General features: G+C 36.5%; 1 protein-coding gene and 1 long non-coding RNA gene across 2 annotated transcripts; one reads left to right on the top strand and one right to left on the bottom strand.

Annotated features, from left to right (window-relative positions):
• Window positions 1-955: 955 nt before the first annotated feature.
• LOC131522057 (uncharacterized) lies at window positions 956-5,006 on the top strand. Its single transcript, XR_009266434.1, has 4 exons — window positions 956-1,864; window positions 2,534-2,620; window positions 3,316-3,424; window positions 3,519-5,006. It is a non-coding gene; the product is annotated as an uncharacterized LOC131522057 (long non-coding RNA).
• Window positions 5,007-5,517: 511 nt separating this feature from the next.
• On the bottom strand, window positions 5,518-12,820 carry steap4 (STEAP family member 4). The gene is made up of 5 exons (XM_058748204.1): window positions 12,538-12,820; window positions 11,051-11,505; window positions 8,336-8,863; window positions 7,910-8,074; window positions 5,518-7,253 (listed from the first exon to the last, which is right to left on the bottom strand). Exons 2-5 carry the CDS (start codon window positions 11,501-11,503, stop codon window positions 6,978-6,980), a joined length of 1,422 nt encoding a protein of 473 aa, XP_058604187.1. The 5' UTR covers window positions 11,504-11,505; window positions 12,538-12,820; the 3' UTR covers window positions 5,518-6,977.
• Between the last annotated feature and the right edge of the window lie 10,182 nt (window positions 12,821-23,002).

Below are 23,002 nucleotides of genomic sequence, written 5' to 3'. Positions count from 1 at the left end.
AACATGATGCTTAGAATTGAGGTTCATCAGACCAGATAATATTATTTTTCACAGTCTGAGGGTCCTTTAGGTGCTTTTTTTTTTCTTTTGTCTTCACTGAGGAGAGGAGAGTTTGGCCACACCGCCATAAAGCCCAGATCGGTGGAGTGTTGCAGTGATGTTTGTCCCTCTGTAGATTTCTCCTGTCTCCACATATGATCATGGAGCTCAAATAGAGTGACCATCAGGTTTTTCGTCACCACTCTAACCAAAGCCCTTCTCCATCAGTTGCTCAGTTTGGCCAGGAGGCCAGCTCTAGGAAGAATCCTGGTTGTTTCAAACTTATTCCATTAAGGGTAACAGAGACTACATGCTTTTGTGAACCTTCAATGAAGCAGAATTTTTTTCTGAACTCTTCCCCAGATGTGTGGCTTGGCACAAACCTGTTTCTGAGCTCTACAGACTGCTCTTTTAACCCCAGGGCTTGGTTTTGCTCTAATATGCATTATCAGCTGTTGGACCTTTTATTAATACGTGTGTGCCTTTCCAAATCATACCCATTCAATTGAATTTGACACAGGTTACCTTCACTCAAAGTCTAGTAACATCTACAAGCAATATGAATGCTCCTGAGCTATATTTCAACTGTCCCAGATAAGGGTATGAGTACTTATGCAATGGAATCATTTAAGTTTTTTATTTTTAATAAATTTGCAAAGATGTTAAAAACCTTTTTTTTTTTTTTGCTTTACCATTATAGTGTATGGAGTGTAGATTGATGTGGAAAAAAGTAATTTAAAGCAGTTTAACATAAGGCAGCAACATAAAACGTGAAAAAAATTAAAGGGTATGAATACTTCCATGAAGGCACTGTAAGATCTTACAGGACAAAGTGAATTTCCATTTAAAAATCACAATGTCCAATATGATACAAATCAATAAAAGATCCTACAGGAAAAATTAAAATGCCATTAAAATAAATCAGAATGTCCAATAGGATAAGGATCAAATAAAATCCTATAGGACAAAGTGAAATTCCATTAAAATCAATAGGAATGTCCAATAGGATTCTAAGAATCCAATAAGATCCTATAGGACAAAGTGAAATTCCATTAAATGTCCAATAGGATTCTAAGTATCCAATAAGATCCTAAAGGATAAACTGAAATTCCAATAGGATTTTTTGACAAGGGCCTTGATTAGCGTCATTTTTCGACTTGCAGGGTCCTCCGTTGCTTTAAATAGGAAACCCTTAGCATCAATATGCTGACACCATACTGGGAATTTTATCGTCATAATTAAATTATATATTGGGTGATAACATTGCATATATGTTGGGGTGTGATTTTTCAATGTAAACAGCCACAACAGTTTTATTTATATTACATAATTTACACATTTATGAGCACATAACCCAACCCCTGCCCCTAAACCTACCATTTGTCAATAAAACACAAGATATAACAGGCAGATACAACTACCGTCATAATTTATTACAAAAATATTAATATTCCAAGTCTTCCGAGGCAAAACATTTGATTTGTGAGAGGAATAGACGCGATCGCCGTCTCTGTCCACCGTTAAACTCATCCTATGCTGCAGTCTCTGTGCGCGAATTCAAAAAATGCCGCCAGAAGAAGAATTACGTCAGCCTTGGTTGTGAAATGCTATTGGCTCTTGTGTGTCTCGTGACCAATTGCGTCATGCTGCGGGACTGTATTATGCTTTTGAATGAGATGTGAGCGCGTTAACAGAGCGGGATCATTTTCAGCGATTACAACCTTATGTTTTGCTCTCTTCTTCTCATAAACACTTTGTATGGCTTCAGAAGACTTGGAATGCAACACGACTTGTTTGTAATGCTTTTATACTGCTTGTTTATATGGTCAGTTTTTGCAGTAAATACCTGTGACCGCACTTATATTTTCCTGTTACGTGTTTTATACTGTTCAGAAGTGGGTAGGGTTTAGGGTAGGGGTGGGGCTAGGTGCTCCAATAAAAGTATAAATTTATATAAAATTGTTTCTATTTTTTACAAATGCTTGCAAACCATTAAACTAAGACAAACAACTGAAAACAACGGAGGAGAATGTGCTGTCATTTTCCATGAGCGTCTTGACCTGACGCATAAAGCAAGCAATTGAAAGCAATGGAGTTCCTATTTTGTCATATACTGAGGCCTAGGGGCACCTTTGGCGTCTTCATAGTGACGCGAAAGGCGTTTGACCATGCTTCAGTTTTTGACGCCTTGGGAGTGAGAATGGGTTGTGTAGATTGAGTCTACATCACTGCACATGTAAAAGCTAGTCAGAACTGCAGTGGACACAATTTTTTTTCTTAGATGCTTGATGAAGTGACGTCATTGGTGGGCCTTATTAATAGCAGACTTTATGTACTGGGTTCACTTAAGGGTAGAAGTGAGAATAATGCTAAAAATGTGGCTAAACAGAATGAGGCGTATTTGATTATTTATTGAATGTTAATTGTATTTTTTATATTCATGGCACACATTATATATTTGCTGTATTTATATGCACAGTTTGTCTATGTTTAGATGAATGGAGAAATCTGAGACTTATTTAGTGGGTTGATTCATACCTGAGTGGGAGCGACTACCCTGCAACTTGGAACAGGCACAAAGGTAAAATTACATCATCATATATCAACACAGTAACTCAATAAACACAAGTGAGTGGTCAAATGCACACTGAATCATGCCTCATTGCATTTTCCAAGCACGTACTGTGATATTATAAGCCGTAGTTAATAATAGGTATAAAATCAGGCACCTCTTATCGCTACCAAACACATTTTTTATATAACTCTGCTGAACACAACACACAAGCCTAAGATGGTTTGCTGGTCTTAGCTGGTTTATGGTAATTTAAGATGGTAAATGATGACTGAATTTTCAGTTTTGTCAGAACTATTGCTTTAAGATCATTTTAAGTTACCATTGCTTCCAGCTAAAACACAAGTCCTCTATCCAAAAGATTGCTTTCAGAAGAGAAATATGCACAGATCAAGCTCCATTTACATGCAAAAACAGCTAAACAGTTCAAAACAAGTATGTTAGTGGATGTTAATGTTAGAGGACAACAGGGATGGACTTTTTCAGTGGAGGAAGTATTATTATGGATTATGGTATTTTTTATGGTATTTAACTGGTATTTTCGGAAGCAACGATTAAAGTTAAAATACCTTAACAATGGATTAATTTCTTACAAACACAGCTTTTTTTCTGCACAAGACGTTAATTGATAGACTGGAGTCGTGTGGATTACTTGTGCATTATTGCGATGTCTTTATCAGCTGTTTGAACTTTCATTCTAACAGTACCCATTCACTACAGAGGATCTATTGGAGAGCAGGTATGTAATGCTAAATTTCTCCAAATCTGTTCCAATGAAGAAACAAACCCATCTACATCTTGGATGGCCTGAGGGTGAATACATACATTCCTTCAACTATTCTAAGATATTTTTGGACCAGATCGGGTCGATTACATAATCAGCAGCATGTCATTATTCATTCTTCAGGAGATACTGGTGAGATTAAAAGCAATTGAAGAAAGCATCATGCCATCCCACCTGATGTGCTACAGATTCTTCTGATCTTTGCTGCCAGTTCTGTGATCATTTAGCCAATAAAATGTTTTTCTGTTTCTGCCAATTTAATTCAATTTGCTGAGAGGCTACTAATTCTGTATTGTTTAATAATGCCAAATGGTAGAACCTCTTTGTTCTATGAATTTCCTTAGATTCTGGTTCACTTTTATATCTTTTTGAAATAGAGTTGGAAGAAAATCTAACTGTTTTGCAGGCTTACATTGGTTTTATATGATTGTCAAAGCAAACTACCATCTTTTCAGCAACATAGAGAGGCAATATTTTGACTCGCAGTAGGTCTGTAGAGAGCTTGAGAGGAAGAGAATTTGGGAGGTAGAATTTTTGAAAAGCATCACTTGAAACAGAGGCAGGTCTGCATGGAAACCAGAATAGATTACGCTGTGATGGAGTTACATGGGCATGTGTGTGTGCAATAGAGAGAGAGAGAGATGTGTGTGTGTGGGGAAGAGGAGGAAGGATGCTGTATTCTAGTTGCTTTTAAAGTGTCTATGAAATGGGGCCAGCTTCATTCTGCAAGAGAAGAGCTGAATTTTCTGAGGAAATATACACAGGCTTTAGAGACAAACACAGATGCTCACAGAAATTTTGACGCACACTTTTGAGTTGTAACCCAAACAGCCTTTCATCATTCCCCTCTATGACGATACTTTGTATCACCTGAGAGATGTCTGTGGTGAGGCCACAACAACTGTGCTTGGTGTGTGTTGCTGACTGTTTGATCGCAGTCCCAAAAGGCACACGGTTTCATTCAAAGAGACACTCGTTTGCCTTTTTCCTCAAGCCTAAATAATTCAAAAAGGCTATTGTTTCCTGTGAAAGCACATTGTTTAAGTGAACTCAAACTGTGCTTGATGATAAATTATATAGTTTTATAATTTCAACATGGTCAGAGGTTGATTTGTGGAGGCCAGACTAGTGATGGACATTGAGTTTTGGTTGAGACAGAAGCTCCTTCTGAGCAGCTATGAGATGGAAGACCTGGCTGTGTAACTTTTCACACTCTGGAGATGTCATCTCGGCATTGCCACAGGCTTGACTTCTCTCTTCTACCTGCTCATCTTTGATGTCATTCATGCCAAAAAGAGAAATGACATCTCATATCGCATTATGATCTCTCTAATTAAAAGTCTGTCCTGCCATCTCATTAGTGATGCTCTCATGTATGTGAGTAATAATTCTTTTGTCTCAAAGTATATGTTTGTGTAAATGATGCAAAACACAGCATTACAACACAAGATAACTGTAACTTGGGTGGACCACATACAGTACAGTAGATATAATTAAAAGTATTTAGATTGCTCCAAACTTGTCACTGGTCTAATTTATTTATGGTTATGCAAGGTCAATAACCAAGGTACCTGATAAAGTCCTTAATGGCGGGTTAATGACTTAGCTTAAATTATTAAACTGATATTTAAGATTGATAATAGAATTTCATTAATAATTAAACTCTTAATCTGTTTTAAATGTCAGAGTATAGATACAGATATTCTGTGTCATTTAAGCGAATATGTATATGTGTGTCTGTGCGTGTGTATACACACACACAGACATACCCACACACATTAAAAATAATTTTTACTTATTGTTTTTTTTAATTTGCATGTATTATTTGTATGTATTAATATATTATTATTTATTAATTATAATGTTCAGATTTGTTTATATATATATATATATATATATATATATATACAGTATATATAATCTAACATATACAATGTAAAAAATTGTACTAGCAACCAATAAAACCAATAATAATAAAAAAAGTATTCCTCAATTTGTCTAAACAGATACAATCAAATCTTATTTGAAATTTACATTTTCCTGCCAGTGATGGCTAAGTTCTTCCAAACATCCATGCATATAAATCATCTTTTTAACATTAATGCAAGTGTAAATGTCAGAATGCTGTGCATTTCAGTTTTTATTTGATATACGTAATACAAAAATAAGTGAATACCCAATAGTGAATAAATCAAAATAAGTGAATACCCAATATTTATTGATAAATAGACTCAGAGTTGTGCTGTTGTGCTCAGTATAAGTGAAGTTATTAGTTTTCTTCAAAGGTGCGCCCACAGATTTTCAGTTATATTTGTCACAAAATGAGCCTTGCTATTTTGGTCTAAGCTACACTCTTTGCAGCTTGCAATTCTTCATAAAAGCACTATACAGAAAGGGCCATCTACCAGTGAAGGTGAATGCCGATGTGATTGACAGCTCCTTTATACTTCACAAGAGAGAAAGATGAGCTTTCCTGCAGACAGGAAAGCCCAGACCCAGAAACAGATCAAGAAGTAAGTTGCTGCTCAGTTTTGGATCGATAATATCTAAAGGGAAAAGCCCACTGGGAGGCTCTTGAGAGGAAATAGCCCAGAGGAAGCAGGTAATAAAAAAGACAAGTGCTTTACACAATACAGAAAAGTGTGCTCTAATAAAAGCCCCACCATTTCTGCCTTTGTATTCGTTTAAAGGGTATAGACAATTTTCAACATGAACACAATGATATGATATGTCGTGATGCACTATGAACACATGGTCAAAACATATACAGTATATGCATTTGTGAGTATGTCCCAAGTGTAAAGAGGCTTTAAATGCAATTTGTAAGTTATAGAGTAATGTGAGATCATGTGAGATGTAATCACCAATGTGAGTTGAAGGATCAGCTCTAAAGAATTTCCCACGGTTGGTTAAATGTAATTTGAAACTGCCGCTCATCAGTGTAGTGAGGTGTATTGAGAAGTCAAACTCTCTCTAGCTCTCATCTGGGCTTCCATACACTCGAGCAGATGTGTACTCAAGTCTCTGTCAAGAGTCCAAGTCAAGTCTAAAGTCTAAGGCTCTGCCAACAAGATTCAGTCCAGACAAAACCAAAGCAGAATTGTGTGTTGTGCAGTAAATGTGTTTCGTTTCTGAATCAGTGTTTTGAATGAATCAGTAGAGTGACTGCAATGACTTGTTCATAAAGATGATGACTTGTTTGGTTCCTAAATGAAGTAGTGTTTTAACAAATCATTGATTTAATGTGACTGGTTCAACAGCTATGTCGTCTCCTACTGGTGTAACACTGTAACCTGTAGAAACAGTCACTGAAAAATATGGGACAGTCAAAATATAAGTAAGTAAGACATACTTTTTGTGCCTGATTGATTTCCTCTTGATTAAACAATGGTGGTATTCTGGAAATATATCTCCTTTCTTTTAGACCTAAAGTCTCCTAATTTTGAGTCCAAGTCAAGTCCCAAGTCAGTTGCTCAATTAAGTCTTAGTTCTCTGCACTTTTTCATTGCAACATTTTAAACTCACTTTCAGCAGAAGAGTTCAGGACAAGTCCAACACCGTTTTCATACAGTTTAAAGATGGCTATGCTATGAGTGGATGGTTTGTCTTTGTGTCTCTGCCATTTGCTGAAGTCTTCCCCTGTCTCTCCCAGCCTTGACGGATACGGGTGACATTGCGGTCCACGCATGGAGTGATTAGGATTAGCTTTAGAATCAGAACCACACAGGGGACCACCAGAGACAACATGTATTCTGGAGGCATCCACCACCTATATGATGTAGGTTTCAGAAATCTGTCCCAGCCGTACAGAAATGTGTGAGCGGTGCAGAGCAGCAGGGTAATGTAGCCCAATTTGGACTGTAAAAAAAAAGGAAGAAAAAGATTGTCAGTGTGTGAAAAATTCAACATTGAAATTTTAAAAACAATCTGGATACATTTGTGACCCTGGACCACAAAACCCAAAGTCTTAAGTCGCTGGGGTATATTTGTAGCAATAGCCAAAAATATGGGTCAAAATTATTGATTTTTCTTTTATGCCAAAAATCATTTGGATATTAAGTAAAGATCATGTTCCATGAAGATATTTTGTAAATTTCCTACTGTAAATATATCAAAACTTAATTTTTGATTAGTAATACGCTTTGCTAAGAACTTCATTTGGACAACTTTAAAGGCGATTTTCTCAATATTTTGATTTTGTTTTGCACCCTCAGATTCCAGATTTTCAAATAGTTGTATCTCGGCCACATGTTGTCCTATCATAACAAACCATACATCAATGGAAAGCTTATTTATTCAGCTGTATAAATCTCAATTTCAAAAAATTGACCCTTATGACTGGTTTTGTGGTCCAGGGTCACATTTGTTCTGATCAATACTGTGTTTGCAGCTCTCAGTCCGGACAAAAAAAACCCAACATTGTCCATATTGTATTATGCTTTCTAAACTTATTGGTAAAATAATTTTCAGTGACACTCAAATTTATGCATTTCCACAGACTGACAATGTAATACCTGTACAAAACGGAACTCCCTCCAGTTTAGGGAGTTGCTCACAGATGGAAGGGATGTAATTCCTAGTAGGACAAACAGCCCAAATCCAAGAATTCCCATGGAATAGTAGGAGTCATAACGCCAGGCTGCCGTGTTGTCAAACTCATAGGTTTTATTATCTTTTACCTGCAAAACACCATGGGTTAGTTCCTTAACTTTATCTTTTAGTCAGTGTACAAGTTTTGTGTGTGTGTCACAATTATTTTGTATAGCTTTAATGTAGCTTTGTAAAGTTGTAAAGTCATCAGACAGCATTTGCAAATAAATAGGGAAAGATGTTTATTTTGATTTCTGGAAAGTTTTGACTTCGTATTGATTTTAAAGAGCTGTTTGGTAGTAAATGAACTGCCCATATTAGAATAGTATTCTTAAAATTATTAAACTTACCAGTGATATAGTGTAGACATTTATCCTGTAGCGTACATAATATCTGATGGGTATAACTAAAGTGTAAAGAACATGTAGAAAACCAAAGGCCAGCGCTAACAGACCCAGCTGCTTCCTACACAGCATCCAGCGATCCAACCAATCCGGGAAGCGACGGTATTTAGTGCCATTATAAAGTTGCAGAAATCCAGCCAATGCACCCGGCAGGTAACAGAGGGCCAGCATCACCAGAGAGACGATGGGAAAGGCCTTGTTGGCCAGTGAGATCATAATGCGGAAAGCGATGTCTTTACCATTGGTAACACGCTCGTAGATAACGTTTCTTGTGAGCGCGTAGAAGAATATGAAAGCTGTTAAACAAATGGCGATGTTGAGAGGAAGTCTCCAGAGAGGAAAGAGCTGCAAGGGCAGATCTTCTAACTCAGCAGCCGCTCGGAGCGAGCCTTTGTCCTGGGCAGTGAAACCAAGACTTTGAGCAATGTCCATCACTTGCTGTTTAGCATCGGCACGGTCTCCACAGATAAGTACCTAAACAAACGAAGGATAAAAAAAACAAACAGTGTCATGGAAAACAGAAATAATTCACTCAAAATACATTGTTGCATAATATTTTGTGTGGCTACATTTAAAATGTAGGCTATCTGCTATTAACAAAAACGTTGATATTAGTTAATGCAATGGCATTAACATGAAATAACAATGAACATTACTTTACACCATTTAATGTTGATTATTGTATTGGTTACTAATACATTTTTAACATTTCAAGTTATAGTATCAATTCATTTAGTTATTAGTTGCATACATTAATATTAGATAATGTATTGTTCACGAATAAGAATTAAGAATAAGTATTAGTAGACTATATTTAGAAATCAACATTAGGTGAAAGTCACAACTTTGGACCACAAATCTGACGCGACTGCACAAAAACATTATTGTAGGCTTGTCACAGATAGTGGGGTAAGACAGGAAACCGGTTTTGAACATTGATTTTTTAATTTCATAATGGAACTTTGTTACGTCATACTCTTGCATATGTGACCCTGGACCACAAAACCAGTCATAAGTGTCAATTTTTCGAAACTGAGATTTATACATTTATACAATAAGCTTTCCATTGATGTATTATTTGTTATGATAGGACAATATTTGGCCCGAGAAACAACTATTTGCAAAAAAATCTAAATACTGAGAAAATTGCCTTTAAAGCTGTCCAAATGAAGTTCTTAGCAATGCATAGTACTAATCAAAAATTAAGTTTTTATATATTTAGTAGGAAATTTACAAAATATTTTAATGGAACGTTATCTTTACTTATTATCCTAATGATTTTTGGCATAAAAGAAAAATGGATAATTTTGACCCATACAATGTATTTTTGGCTATCGCTACAAATATACCCCAGCGATTTAAGACTGGTTTTGTGGTCCAGGGTCACATATAGTGCGCATTTAATCTAGGTTAATGTTAATTACGACAAATATGAATGCATTTTTAGGATTTGTTTAAATTGACCTTTATGTATTGTGAATTAACAATGAACAATAGTATATTTATAAATTCTAAATTGTTATACATGTGGTACAAAATGTCCATTGTTAGTTCATGATACCTAATTCATTAAGTAATGTTAACAAATAGAACCTTATTGTAAAGTGTTAGTGTCACAAAACTACTCATGCAGCAAATTATTTTCAAGTGGTTTGATTGTTTTTTATTTATTCTAACAAGTTGCCATTCTGTTGACCTACACAACCTTTTGCAACAAAATGCTTCTTTAATAGTTTCAGACAGCAGTGAAATATCCTCTGGGAATTAAATTTAGTTCACAGCAATGTGCAGTGTGAGCCTTAACAATACAATATGTTGGCACAGTTGGCCTTTAGAAAAAGAACAAGAAATTATAATCAAAATGAGAAATAATAACAAATATACTGCTTGGCCGGGTGTGACTATTCATTTTTATTGAGAAACACACAAACAGGTGTCAAAGAACATAGCGATAATAATAGTTTGCCAGAGCTCAGATTCCATCTGGCCAGTTTCTCAACCACCACCTGCTGATGTAGATATGACTTTCCTACAAAAAGACTATCGCTAAGAGGGAGACTCTTGCCTCATTTCATGAACAATGAACTGCTATAACAGAGCATTATGACATGAACACAGACATTTATACATGCATTAATGGCTCTTTTGTAGAGAAGCTGTACGTTTTTGTTGTATGATATATGTCATCCAGCTGCCTCACAGTAGTAATGAAGTACAATATTAAGTGCAGCGGAATGCCATTTATCATGTCTGATTTGTCTTTTTGTTCGTACTATAATGACAAAAGCTCATACAAACACCTTCATTCAAGGCTGTTTTGTGAGACAGCCTGTTAAGCTTGATTCATTAAATATTAAACAACTCTGTTCAAAACAGCTTCTCTGTGCTTTGTCCCTTGTTACTTAAATGATTAACACCATTTAGCAAAATTTGGAGAATGATGCATGAGAATTTCTGTCTTAATCATGTTCTCTCACTAATTTTACAGTTATTTGATTGCTTCGTCTGAACAGAATGTGTTTATTAATGTGCGTAAGTTTTTTTTTTTTTTTTTTTTTTACATTTATTTGCTTGTTTACGTTGATTTTACATGTTTTACCTGCCGGTTATATATTCTGTCCACCTGACTGAATTATGTTTATGTGTATGTGTGTGTTTTACCTGTCTGTTGGCATCTAGTCCTCCAGACTGCAGTGCCCAGGCAGAGATGGTGTTGAAGGCTTTGACTACTGTCGCCCCTGGAACCAGCTTGTTCAGGTATTCTGCATTGGATTCTGGGTACAGACCCCTCTTGAGATTATTGCTGACGTCAACCAGCACCTTTCCCTTAAGATCTGAAGCCAGGGAGCTCAAAAATCCATAGTGCTCCCTTTGCACAGCCACGAAAACCACATGTGCATCACAAGCTGCTGCTGCATGAGTCATGACCTTTGACTCCTTAGGCAGCAACAGAGAGTTTTTAGGGGCCCGGGATCCATATACAACATTGTATCCCGACTGGAGCAAACGAAGCCCCAGTGAGCGTCCAAAATCACCTGTTCCAAAGATGCACACTGTCTCCAGTTTATGCATCTTTCCACTGAGATCTATCATTGCAACCGAGTCTGAATTCATTTCTAAAAAATAAGAGACAACACCATACTCCGTAAGGAAAATAAAGTTCAATTAAACCCACAAGTAATGGCTATTACAAACTGCACTAAAAGAACACCGTTTACACTTTTTAATTTCAGATTTGGTGCAAGTGCTGTGGCTGTAGATGATTATATTTCTGCTTGAGTGATTTAAATGCTTGTTTTTTTGGGCCACCACAGGCGATGATGGTGTAATCAAATTTAATTATGGTCTGCACATAGTACATTTGGGTGCACCAGTTAATTTATGGTTTATTTTGCTACTTCAGAAGTACATAGGCTGATATAATGCAAAAAACACAGATCATAACCTAAAGGCAAAAAACAAAAACTAAAAAAAAAAAGAATTAGTAAATTCTATTACCGTATTGACCCGAATATAAGACGATGTTTTTTTCTTGAAAATACATCTGAAAAAACGCGGTCGTTTTATATTCGGGGTCTAGACTTTGACATGTCAGTAATACACCCACAACAATAGGTGGCGACAAAAACGCATAAAACGAGAGTGCCATGAAATATGTAATATGTCGTGATTGTCATGTTAGCCTGATGGGAACAAACTTCCTCTGTAAGTGGTTTTAAAACATAAGACAGTACCCAGATTTGAAGACTACAATAAGATTTCACTTCTACTGTTAATAAAATTGAAAATTGAGATGTTATAAATGCCTAAATGTTATATAATTCAAATGGGCTACCTGTTATTTCAATGGTATATCAAAAAGTGTATATTTTCAATGTCATTGTTGGTACATTTTACCAGTATTTACCATATTTTCAAAACAAAAATTTAAATAGGAAAAATATGCAATTTGAAAATAATTTAAGAAAAAATGTTTTACAGAGAGAGAGAAAAAAACATTATTTGGTTTTCAAAAAGCCTTTTTCCAAAAGGTACATCTGGAAAAGGGGGGGTTGTCTTATAATCAGGGTCATCTTATATTCAGGACAATACGGTAAATTATTTTAAATTAAATTAAATTTGCTCAGAAGGAATCAACAAATACTCACCGATAAAGATGCAAGAAATATATTTGCTGTGCACCAGTCTTTGAAAAATCCACAGATCTCTTGTAGAGTCAAATCCTGACTGTTGAAGTCATTGACTAAGAGTGTGATTTTATTGCAGAATTTCTGAATCGTCTGTGCCCAAAAGCTGTTTGGCAATGTGGTGTGATCATCAAAACCAGCTTTTACTCTTCCTCTAGTTCTTTTGCAATTTCCCTTTTATCCACTGACATTTCTTTGCGGGACTGAGGCTGTTTCTCGCCTGTATGGGTCTGTTTATAAGCTCGTGTGTGTGAGAGGCATTTTTTTATGAGCCTGTGACCTGCCCACAGCTCAGTGGGGGTTTAGATTTGGGAAAAGAGAGAGAGGTTGTTTTGATAATGGATAAAGTCCAATGTGGAAATTCCAAAGCAACTGTAACTCTCTCTCTCTCTCTCTCTCTGTGTGTGTGTGTGTGTTGAAAGGCCCATAAAGTTTGCTTGGATTTACCTCCTGTGTGTTTTGAGGCCAAGGCCTGCCTGGAAGTAAGTTGTGCAACAGCGGAATAACCGCTACGGTCTGGCCAAGTATCTCAACGCTTCAGAAACACTTTGTTTTCCTGAATCAGCATTGTTCTGCTATAAATCAAAAAAGAAAAATAATTTGTCTGGTGTTTGTAAATTCATCCAGAAGACTTTCCATAAACAGAGTGAGCTTTTTTCTTCATACGCTTCATAGAAAACCCACTTGTGTGACATATACTTCTCCCTGAATCTTGAATGATACATTGAATACAGTTATCACAGCATGCATGATCTGCTGCACACCTCTACCCATCTGCGAAACCCACAGATGTGTCATCAAACAGCAATAAGCGCATGGAGATTATTTATGATGACGTTAATACAGTAGATCAGCAGACCCCTCGTATGTATCCACATTAAGACTACCTTACCAGGGTTAAGACTTAAGGGGCACAGTCACGGCATGACTCCAGTCCTACATGATCAGCAATGCATCACATACTGTAAGCTCCTCATTATTCCTGTTCTACTGGCTGAGAGCTGAGAGACTTCTTTCTCATTTATAATTATAACTGCATGTGCCTTCTTGCAGTATGGGCCACCCTCAACTTGCCTCTCCTGAATAGGAGTGCGTGTGTTATGCTACGCAAGCTTGAGAAATGGAATCCAGACGATTGTTTTCTAAAGGATGTTTTGAATGAAACATTGACCCAGATCTAAATAAGCACACATGGAACAAGTATGCGTGGGATTGGTGTCTTAAAATGTCACAGATGTACAGATACAAGTTAAGTGCAGTCTAAAATGGTAGTGGAATAATGTTGATAACCACTATTTATTTTCTCTTTAAAAAAAAATTAAAAATCTTAAAAGAAGGCACTTACAGTAAAAGTGAATGAGGCTAGTCTATTAAAAAAAGTTAAATACTTATGGTTTTATTAGTATTTTATTTTCATTTGGGGATGCGATTTTCATATGCAATTTATTTTACTACTTTTTAGGAACACCCAGAACCCAACAATTACTGTAAAATTAAAAAGAATGATTTGCAACTCTTACCTTACAGATTTTAATAGAAGAAGGTGAGTGCTTTTCATTCAGGTTCACATTTCTGCTTTTAAGTCTTCGGCCCCCATTGATGGCTTTTTTAATTATTGTATTTATTTTAATAATTAACCTTGATTTTTTTTTTTGGTAATTGACATTGCGCCTCAAATGCTTTTGACTGAACATAATTTGTACAGAATATTCCTTTAAAAGTGGACTGTTGCTCAATGTTGACATTTTGAGTGTTGCATTACACTCTGATTAATTAGTATGTGTCAGTGTGCTTCTGTGATGCTGGACCGTGATACAATTTTATTTATTTATTTATTTATTTTTGTGAGCTGCATGCAGTCATGGTTGCATTCATTAGTGAGGGCAAAAGTGGTGAGAATCATTCAGAAAACCTGTCTGAAAAGAAAGCATCTGAAATTCATTGTTAGCTGTTCCAAACTCTAAATTGGAACATGTTCTGTCTACAATATGTGAATTCAAACATAATTAAAAACAGTCTTAGCCTCCTAGCTCTCCCAGCCATGAACAGATCTTTTCATTTGCATCTGGTATCATAAGGAAATGAGACCAGAGTAACTCACAGGAAAGAATGAGCAATTATGATATTTGGACGACGTTGGCCAAAAATGTCAGTAATTTCCGAGATGTCAACAGGAAATGCGGAGGTACAGCAATGATAGTTACCACAGATGAAGAAAGAAATGTTTGTTATGATGCCTGGCAAACCAAGGACAGATATGGAAGGCTAATAGCTTTATGCAGAAATTACAGGGTAGAAAATTGCAGGAGTTATTCAAGGAAAATTCTGCGTACATGTGAGTGCAAGGGTCAAGACAATTTTCATTGCGACCAGAAGTCATTATCAAGTCAGTGCCTATTTATACACACATTTGAGCCCATGTTTCATTGTACAAAAGTAACATAGCCTGTATATGTACTGACATATACTGTATGTTTACTGAATCCCCTTAGGTACAAATACCTGGGGCTATGATTCATGTTTTTGTTGTTGTTGTTGTTGTTTTTTTCTGATTGTTTCAACTGATTCACCCTAATGGCCTCTTGCATTTTTCAAAACTTTTTTATTTTTAAAAAACCTGTTCATTTTTTTTCAAAGGCATTAAAACACATTTTGAACAATTTCTTGTAAGGTTTTTGTTTTCCATGAAAAAAAATAGAGATGCTCTCTTTCTTTCTCTCTCTATCAGACAAACACAGATGTATTTGGCAATCACAAGCTGGAATATTTAAGGTTATGTCCCTTTCCCCCAAACCTCTTTGGCACCCCACGACCCGGAACATTTCACGCTCTCCCTCCTGTGTTGAAATCTGGGGTTTATTTGGTTCATTAAGTACAGAATGTGACATCCTCCAAATGCATTCTTTAATTTTAGTCCAGTATTGCTAAACAGTGTGTGACGGCAGTATTGCGTATGAAGAGTAATCACACGGATGATATTTACTCACTGTGGGATTGACACTGACGTGATGGGACGGATTTACATAAGAAGAATGAGAAGAAACATGGTGGCGTGTTACTCTCTGACAGCTTGATGAACATGGGAGTTCATTTGCACATATTGTCATGTTTTTGAAGGTGGTATCGGGAGAATACAGTGTTTATTGTGTGAAGTGTTTACTGACTATTATTTTCTTACATAATTGATGTGAAGAGCTGGAATTGCTTCCTCTGTTCTGATACAGTTTTCAGACATACAGATACAGACATCAGAACACAACAGATTTTGGTCAGAATATGTTCTTCCTGGCTTCTGTCGCTGAGCAATTCCACCTCATAAATTCCTCCATTTGTTTTGTATGAGCAGAGAATGTTTGTGAGAACACAGATGACATCTGCCTAGTAAAATCTGAAGCACACCAATTTTGGCTTTATCAGGGAGGATTTTGAACTGTGTACTATGAATTCCAAGAACTCCTACATTTTCAGTGTTTCTTTTCCTACTGCGGTGGGAGATGGGGTGTGGGGAATTCTGTTTTTTTTCTCTCTCTCTCTTTCCATTCTTTTTAGGAAATGTGTTTTTGGAGCTGTGTAAAAGGTTAGGTAACATATTGAGCTTAGGTTTTTTTCTGCCTTTAAGTAGTCCAGACACTCACAAATTGTGCTCATGTACAGTATATACAGGTGCTGGTCATATAATTAGAATATCATCAAAAAGTTGATTTATTTCACTAATTCCATTCAAAAAGTGAAACTTGTATATTATATTCATTCATTACACACAGACTGATATATTTCAAATGTTTATTTCTTTTAATTTTGATGATTATAACTGACAACTAAGGAAAATTCCAAATTCAGTATTTGAGTTTCAATTAATGACCATCCCTACAGTATAAATTCCGGGTATCTCTTGTTCTTTGAAACCACATTAATGGGGAAGACTGCTGACTTGGCAATGATCCAGAAGACGAACATTGACGCCCTCCACAAACAGGGTAAGTCACAGAGGGTCATTACTGAAAGGTGTGGCTGTTTACAGAGTGCTGTATCAAAGCGTATTAAATGCAAAGTTGACTGGAAGGAAGAATTTGGGTAGGAAAAGGTGCACAAGCAACAGGGATGACCGCAAGCTTGAGAATACTGTCAAGCAAAGCTGATTGAAACACTTGGGAGAGCTTCACAAGGAGAGAACTGAAGCTGGAGTCAGTGCATCAAGAGTCACCACGCTCAGACGTCTTCAGGAAAAGGGCTACCAAGCCACTTCTGAACCAGAAACATCGTCAGAAGCGTCTTACCTGCGCTGTGGAGAAAAATAACTGGACTGTTGCTCAGTGGTCCAAAGTCCTCTTTTCAGATGAAAGTAAATTTTGCATTTCATTTGGAAATCAAGGTCCCAGAGTCTGGAGGAAGAGTGGAGAGGCACAGAATCCATGTTGCTTGAAGTCCAGTGTGAAGTTTCCACAGTCAGTGATGATTTGGGCTGCCATGTCATCTGCTGGTGTTGGTTCACTGTGTTTTCTGAAGTCCACAGTCAACGTAGCCGTATACCAGGAAGTTTTAGAGCACTTCATGCATCCTGCTGCTGACCAACTTTATGGCGATGCAGATTTCATTTTCCAACAGGACTTGGCACCTGCACACAGTGCCAAAGCAACCAGTATCTGGTTTAAGGACCATGGTATCCCTATTCTTCATTGGCCAGCAAACTCGCCTGACCTTATCCTCATAGAGAATCTATGGGGTATTGTGAAGAGGAAGATGCGATATGCCAGACCCAACAATGCAGAAGAGCACTATCAGTATCAGCACTATCACTATCAGAGCAACCTGGGCTCTCATAACACCTGAGCAGTGCCACAGACTGATCGACTCCATGCCACGCCGCATTGCTGCAGTAATTCAGGCAAAAGCAGCCCCAACTAAGTATTGAGTGCTGTACATGCTCATACTTTTCATTTTCATACTTTTCAGTTGGCCAAGATTTCTAAAAACCCTTTCTTTGTATTGGTCTTAAGTAATATTCTAATTTTCTGAGATACTGAATTTGGGATTTTCCTTAGTTGTCAGTTATAATCATCAAAATTAAAATAAATAAACATTTGAAATATATCAGTCTGTGTGTAATGAATGAATATAATATACAAGTTTCACTTTTTGAATGGAATTAGTGAAATAAATCAACTTTTTGATGATATTCTAATTATATGACCAGCACCTGTATTATCTGGTGGAAGAAATAAATAAAACTACAAGGAAGGGAGAAAGCATGGAAAGAAAAGAAATATAAAAAATCTTGCATCTCCTAGACAACAACCGGAGAGCAAATGGAGTCTTTGCCTTGTGAAGAGATCTCAACAATGACACAAACTGTTATTAAATGTGTGTGTCTGTGTGTTGTGAATGTATTTGTCAGCATATGTGCTTTGGTCTCCCCCAAAGACACAATCTTCTTATTAGGCCTATTTTTTATCATGATCAATAGTGGTAATGGAAGTAAGAAATGAACAGGTTTTATCGTTTAAACATAATAAGAACTACAAGTATGTGAAGTATGAATGTTAAAGAAACTACTACTGCAAACTATCAGTCATAAAAAAAAAATATATATCAGTCATCAGTGGTTCTCAAAGTTGTGTGGCGTGACCCCTAGAGATCTGTAGAGGTATTGCAAGTGGAGCGTGGGAGAATTCCCTACAGTAGTTCTCATGTTTAGTGCACTACTTCACATTTCAATTCGCATTTAAACAAGAGAGAATCTTAGACATTAGTGAGAAGATTCCTCCCTCTTCTCCTTACATGGTAAAGTTCACTGCTCTGCACTTGAGTAAACAATAACATTCTCGTGTGTGCAATTAATATGGCAGGTTTCAATGGCGGAAGGGGAGATTTTCAGGGAATAACAACATAATTCCATTCTTTTGCTCACACAGAACTGTTGTATGACTTTAGAAGACTTGGAATATAGTTTTGTACAATTATTTCTATGATACTTGTATGTAGTTTTGGAGCTCGGAAGTTCAGAAATCCCCATGGCATTAGGCGCTACACAACAAAACCTTATATAAATGTGGAGCACGGTGAGTAAATATTAACACATTTTTATTTTGTTTAAATTTTCTAGTGAACTAACCCTTTTTAATCACTTTTTATTTATGCATTTATTAATTTTTTATATTTTAGAAGCCATTGTCTATAAGGCAAGGCAAAGCAAGTTTATTTATATAGCACATTTCATACACAGAGGTAATTCAAAGTGCTTTACATAAAAGGACGTGAAATAGTCATTAAAAATAATAATAATCACAACAATAAAAACAAGGAATTTGAAAAAATAATAATCACAACAATAAAAACAACATGATATAAAAATTGATTTAACAAATGGACAGCTAAACAGATGAGTTTTAAGTCTGGATTTAAATGTGGCTAATGATTTAGTACATCTAATCTCATATGGAAGCTGCTTCCAACTGCGGGCAGCATAATAGCTAAAAGCAGACTCCCCTTGTTTTGTGTAAACCCTTGGTATTTCTAACTGACTCGATCCTAATGATCTGAGTGGTCTGTTAGGTTTATATTCAGTGAGCATATCTGCAGTGTATTTAGGTCCTATGCCATTGAGTGATTTATAAACGAGTAAAAGTACTTTGAAATCAATCCTAAATGTAACTGGAAGCCAGTGTAAGGACCTGAGGACTGGTGTGATATGCTCAGATTTTCTGGTTCTAGTCAGAATCCTGGCAGCAGCGTTCTGGATGAGCTGCCGCTGTCTAATGGTCTTCTTTGGAAGGTCAGTGAGGAAACCATTACAATAATCCACCCTGCTGGTGATAAAGGCATGAACAAGTTTCTCCAAGTCTTGACTGGAAACAAAACATATAATTCTTGCAATGTTTTTGAGATGATAGTATGCTGATTTAGTTACTGCTTTGACATGACTACTCCATGACTACTACATGACTATTTTGAAGTTGTCAAAATGAAGTTTTTAGCAATGCATATTACTAATCAAAAATTAAGTTTTGATATATTTACGGTAAGAAATTTACAAAATATCTTCATGGAACATGATCTTTACTTAATATCCTAATGATTTTCATAAAATAAAAATGGATCATTTTGACCCATACAATTTGGCTATTGCTACAAATATACCCCAGCGACTTAAGACTGGTTTTGTGGTCCAGGGTCACATTTGACTTAGTGGGAGCATATACAGGCAAAACAAGAGTGGTGCAAGAATTGAGCCTTGTGGGACTCCGCATGTCATGGACGTCCACTTAGACTTATCCTCTCCTATACTCACATAATAACCTCTCCCTTCTAAGTATGACCTGAACCATTTGAGTACCATCCCAGAAAGTCCGACCCAGTATTCCAGTCTTTCTAGAAGTATTTTATGATCAACAGTGTCAAACACAGCACTAAGATCTAGTAGTACCAGCACTGATATTTTGCCAGAATCAGAATTGAAGCGAATATAATTTATTATCATAATAAGCGCTGTCTCTGTGCTGTGATGCACTCGGAAACCAGATTGAAAATTGTCCAGGTATCCATTTGAGTTTAAGTAGTTGTCTTTTCAATAATCTTACCTATGAAAGGAAGATTTGATATTGGTCTATAGTTGCTCAATATGGTGTTATCAAGATTGCGCTTTTTCAGAAGGGGCTTAACAACTGCAGTTTGTTAGTCCCAGAAATTAGTGAGGCGTTCACCACTTCTAAGAGATCTGCTTCTAAACAGTTAAGCACACTTTTGAAAAAAGATGTGGGAAGTGTGTCAAGCTAGCAGGTTGACGATTTAAGGTGCTGTACTATTTCTTCCAAAATTTTGCTATCAATTGCTTCAAAAACAGACATAGTCATTTATTTTTGAAATTGCGGTCGAATCTGTGTGACCTCTGCATAACTAGAAGATGTGTCAATCTCCTTTCTGATATTATTGATCTTCTCAGAAAAGAAGGAAGCAAACTCATTGCATTTGCTGTCAATATTTGAAATGTTTTATTAAATGTATATTAAAATTTACAGAAAATAACAACAATGTAGTCATACTGGCAGTAAGTTAATTCGTTTGTGATAGGCCTATTCTTTTTGAAAAAAAGTGTGTTCATAACCAGTGCTTTTCCAATACTATTCTCCAATTATCATGCACACCAGTAAACCTTGAGTTGAACTGGATTGAATGAAAGTGAGGCGAAGGCATGCATGTCAGGTGTACAAAGAATATTCATGTTTACAAGATATCACAGATGTGGGCAAGAGAAACATCTGACTGTTCCCACTGGACTAAACGTGTGGTGTGTGTGTGTTGTTTATGCATATGTGTGTGGCAGAGGAAAGAAACAATAGAACAATGTATGAGACAGACAATAGCAGACAAGAACGAGGGTGGCGGAATCCAGCCAATATGGAGCAATGCCATTATAAAATACAGCAGCCTACACTCATAGACACCTAAAATACATTCCCAGCTCACACTATTAAATAAACACTAAATTACAAACTTATTCTAAATTTACTCCGGCAATAAAAATGTTTCACAGGGTTGTGGGTGGAATTTGGCAACAAGCAATCTGACAAAACCCAACGGAAGGAAAGAGAGAAAAAGAATAGAGGAAAGGAAGAGAGTATAATTATCACATCGTTGGCTGTATTGTTTTCTTTTATTGTGTAATTGGTGAAATAGGACATATTTCAGATTTTTGTCTCTGATAAGGGATGCACCACAACAGCAGAAGTGAAGTTTCAACCACATTGATTAATTTGGGAGAAGCAGGTTAAATTATCCATGGCAAATCCATTTAATGAGCAAATAGGTAGAATGAAAGAGGAATTATTCAAAACCCGCTTAATTCAATTACTCAGCTTTCTCCACTAAATGCTACTGATCTAATTCCTCTCCATTAGCATAACTATTTCCCTCTTTTTACATCCCCCCCTCTCTCTCTCACTCACTCAGTCTCTGTTGTTATCACTCTTTCTTTCTCCCAACATAAGGTTAATTGCACACTTCAAGTGTTTTAACCCTGTGACCTTGTTGGGACTGACCTTTGCAGAATCTGGCAGCTAAATTGTTCATGCAAATATCGCTGTGTGCTTTAGATTCTGCAGAACTGTCAACTGATTGTACATTTACTTAAAAAAAAAAAAAAAAAAGTATATTATAGGAATGTGACCTTTGGAACAGGTTTTTTTTTTTTAGGATGGCTGTTTGCAATTAATAAGGAGCAGAGATAAATATGGCTTCCTTAAAGGACAAGACCTGAGTGTATGTCAAAATTTTACATTTTCCCATCAAAATGGTTTCATAGAAACAATGTTTTGTATTGTTTCAATGTATTCCATATGCTGCTGAGGTATGTGTTCTTGCATTATAGACATTTAGAAGAGAACTATGACTTTACTGGTCATTTATATGAATGTCTTTGTTAGATGCATTCCCTTTTATGTGCCTATTTTGATTTACAGCATGGATTTAACTTTCTTTCTTTCTTTTCTTCAAACAAAAAATAAATAACTCCATATGTCCAAACAGGGAGATTTTGGCAGATTTAGCTAATTTCTAGAGACAGTTTTGTCCTCAAAGTACTGCCAAGTAAATCCACACACACTTTTTTAACTTTTCTAACCATCCTAGAAACCTTTTAGCCATTTATTATTTGTTAGTGTTATTTAGTATATACAACTGAGCAGTTTTCCTCATAGGCAGGGCCGGATTATCCATAGACGGGATTGGGCGAGTGCCCTGGGGCACCAGCCAATAGGGGGGCACCAAGTGATTACGATAATGACAAGACCTTTAAAATATTTTTTCATGTTTTGTATATATTATTTTGCTGGAAGAGATACAGATGCATAGAAAATGAACAGTTAATGATACAATATACAGAGAGAATATCAAATATATGCACGCATATAAAGAATTGCGATTGGGTCAGGTCCCAGTGTATTTGCCCCTCCCCAGTCAGAGTCGAGCATATTTATTCACAAATGGATAGGCAGCATCGACTTGGCGGTTGTGCGAAACGTAAATTTTTAAAAAGAAGAGAAAATATCATGACACATTGCCAGGGCTATACAGGGCGACTGAAAAGTAGCTACTGTGTGCGACTATCAAAACATATTTAGGAGCACCTGTGCGACTAACCCGATCAGCCAACCCATTCTCACTCCCAAGGCGTCAAAAACTGAAGCATGGTCAAACGCCTTCGCGTCACTATGAAGACGCCAAAAGTGCCCCTAGGCGTCATTATATGACAAAATAGGAACTCCATTGCTTTCAATTGCTTGCTTTATGCGTCAGGTCAAGACGCTTATGGAAAATGACAATACGTTCTCCGCCGTTGTTTTCAGTTGTTTGTCTTAGTTTAATGGTTTGCATGCATTTGTAAAAATATAAATAATTTTATATACATTTATACTTTTATTGGAGCACCTTA

The sequence above is a fragment of the Onychostoma macrolepis genome, chromosome 16 (genome assembly GCF_012432095.1).
Source record: "Onychostoma macrolepis isolate SWU-2019 chromosome 16, ASM1243209v1, whole genome shotgun sequence".
NCBI classification, from domain to species: Eukaryota; Metazoa; Chordata; class Actinopteri; order Cypriniformes; family Cyprinidae; genus Onychostoma; species Onychostoma macrolepis.
The sequence above is the reverse complement of the archived record's forward strand: the minus strand, read 5'-3'. Positions and strand labels throughout refer to the sequence as shown.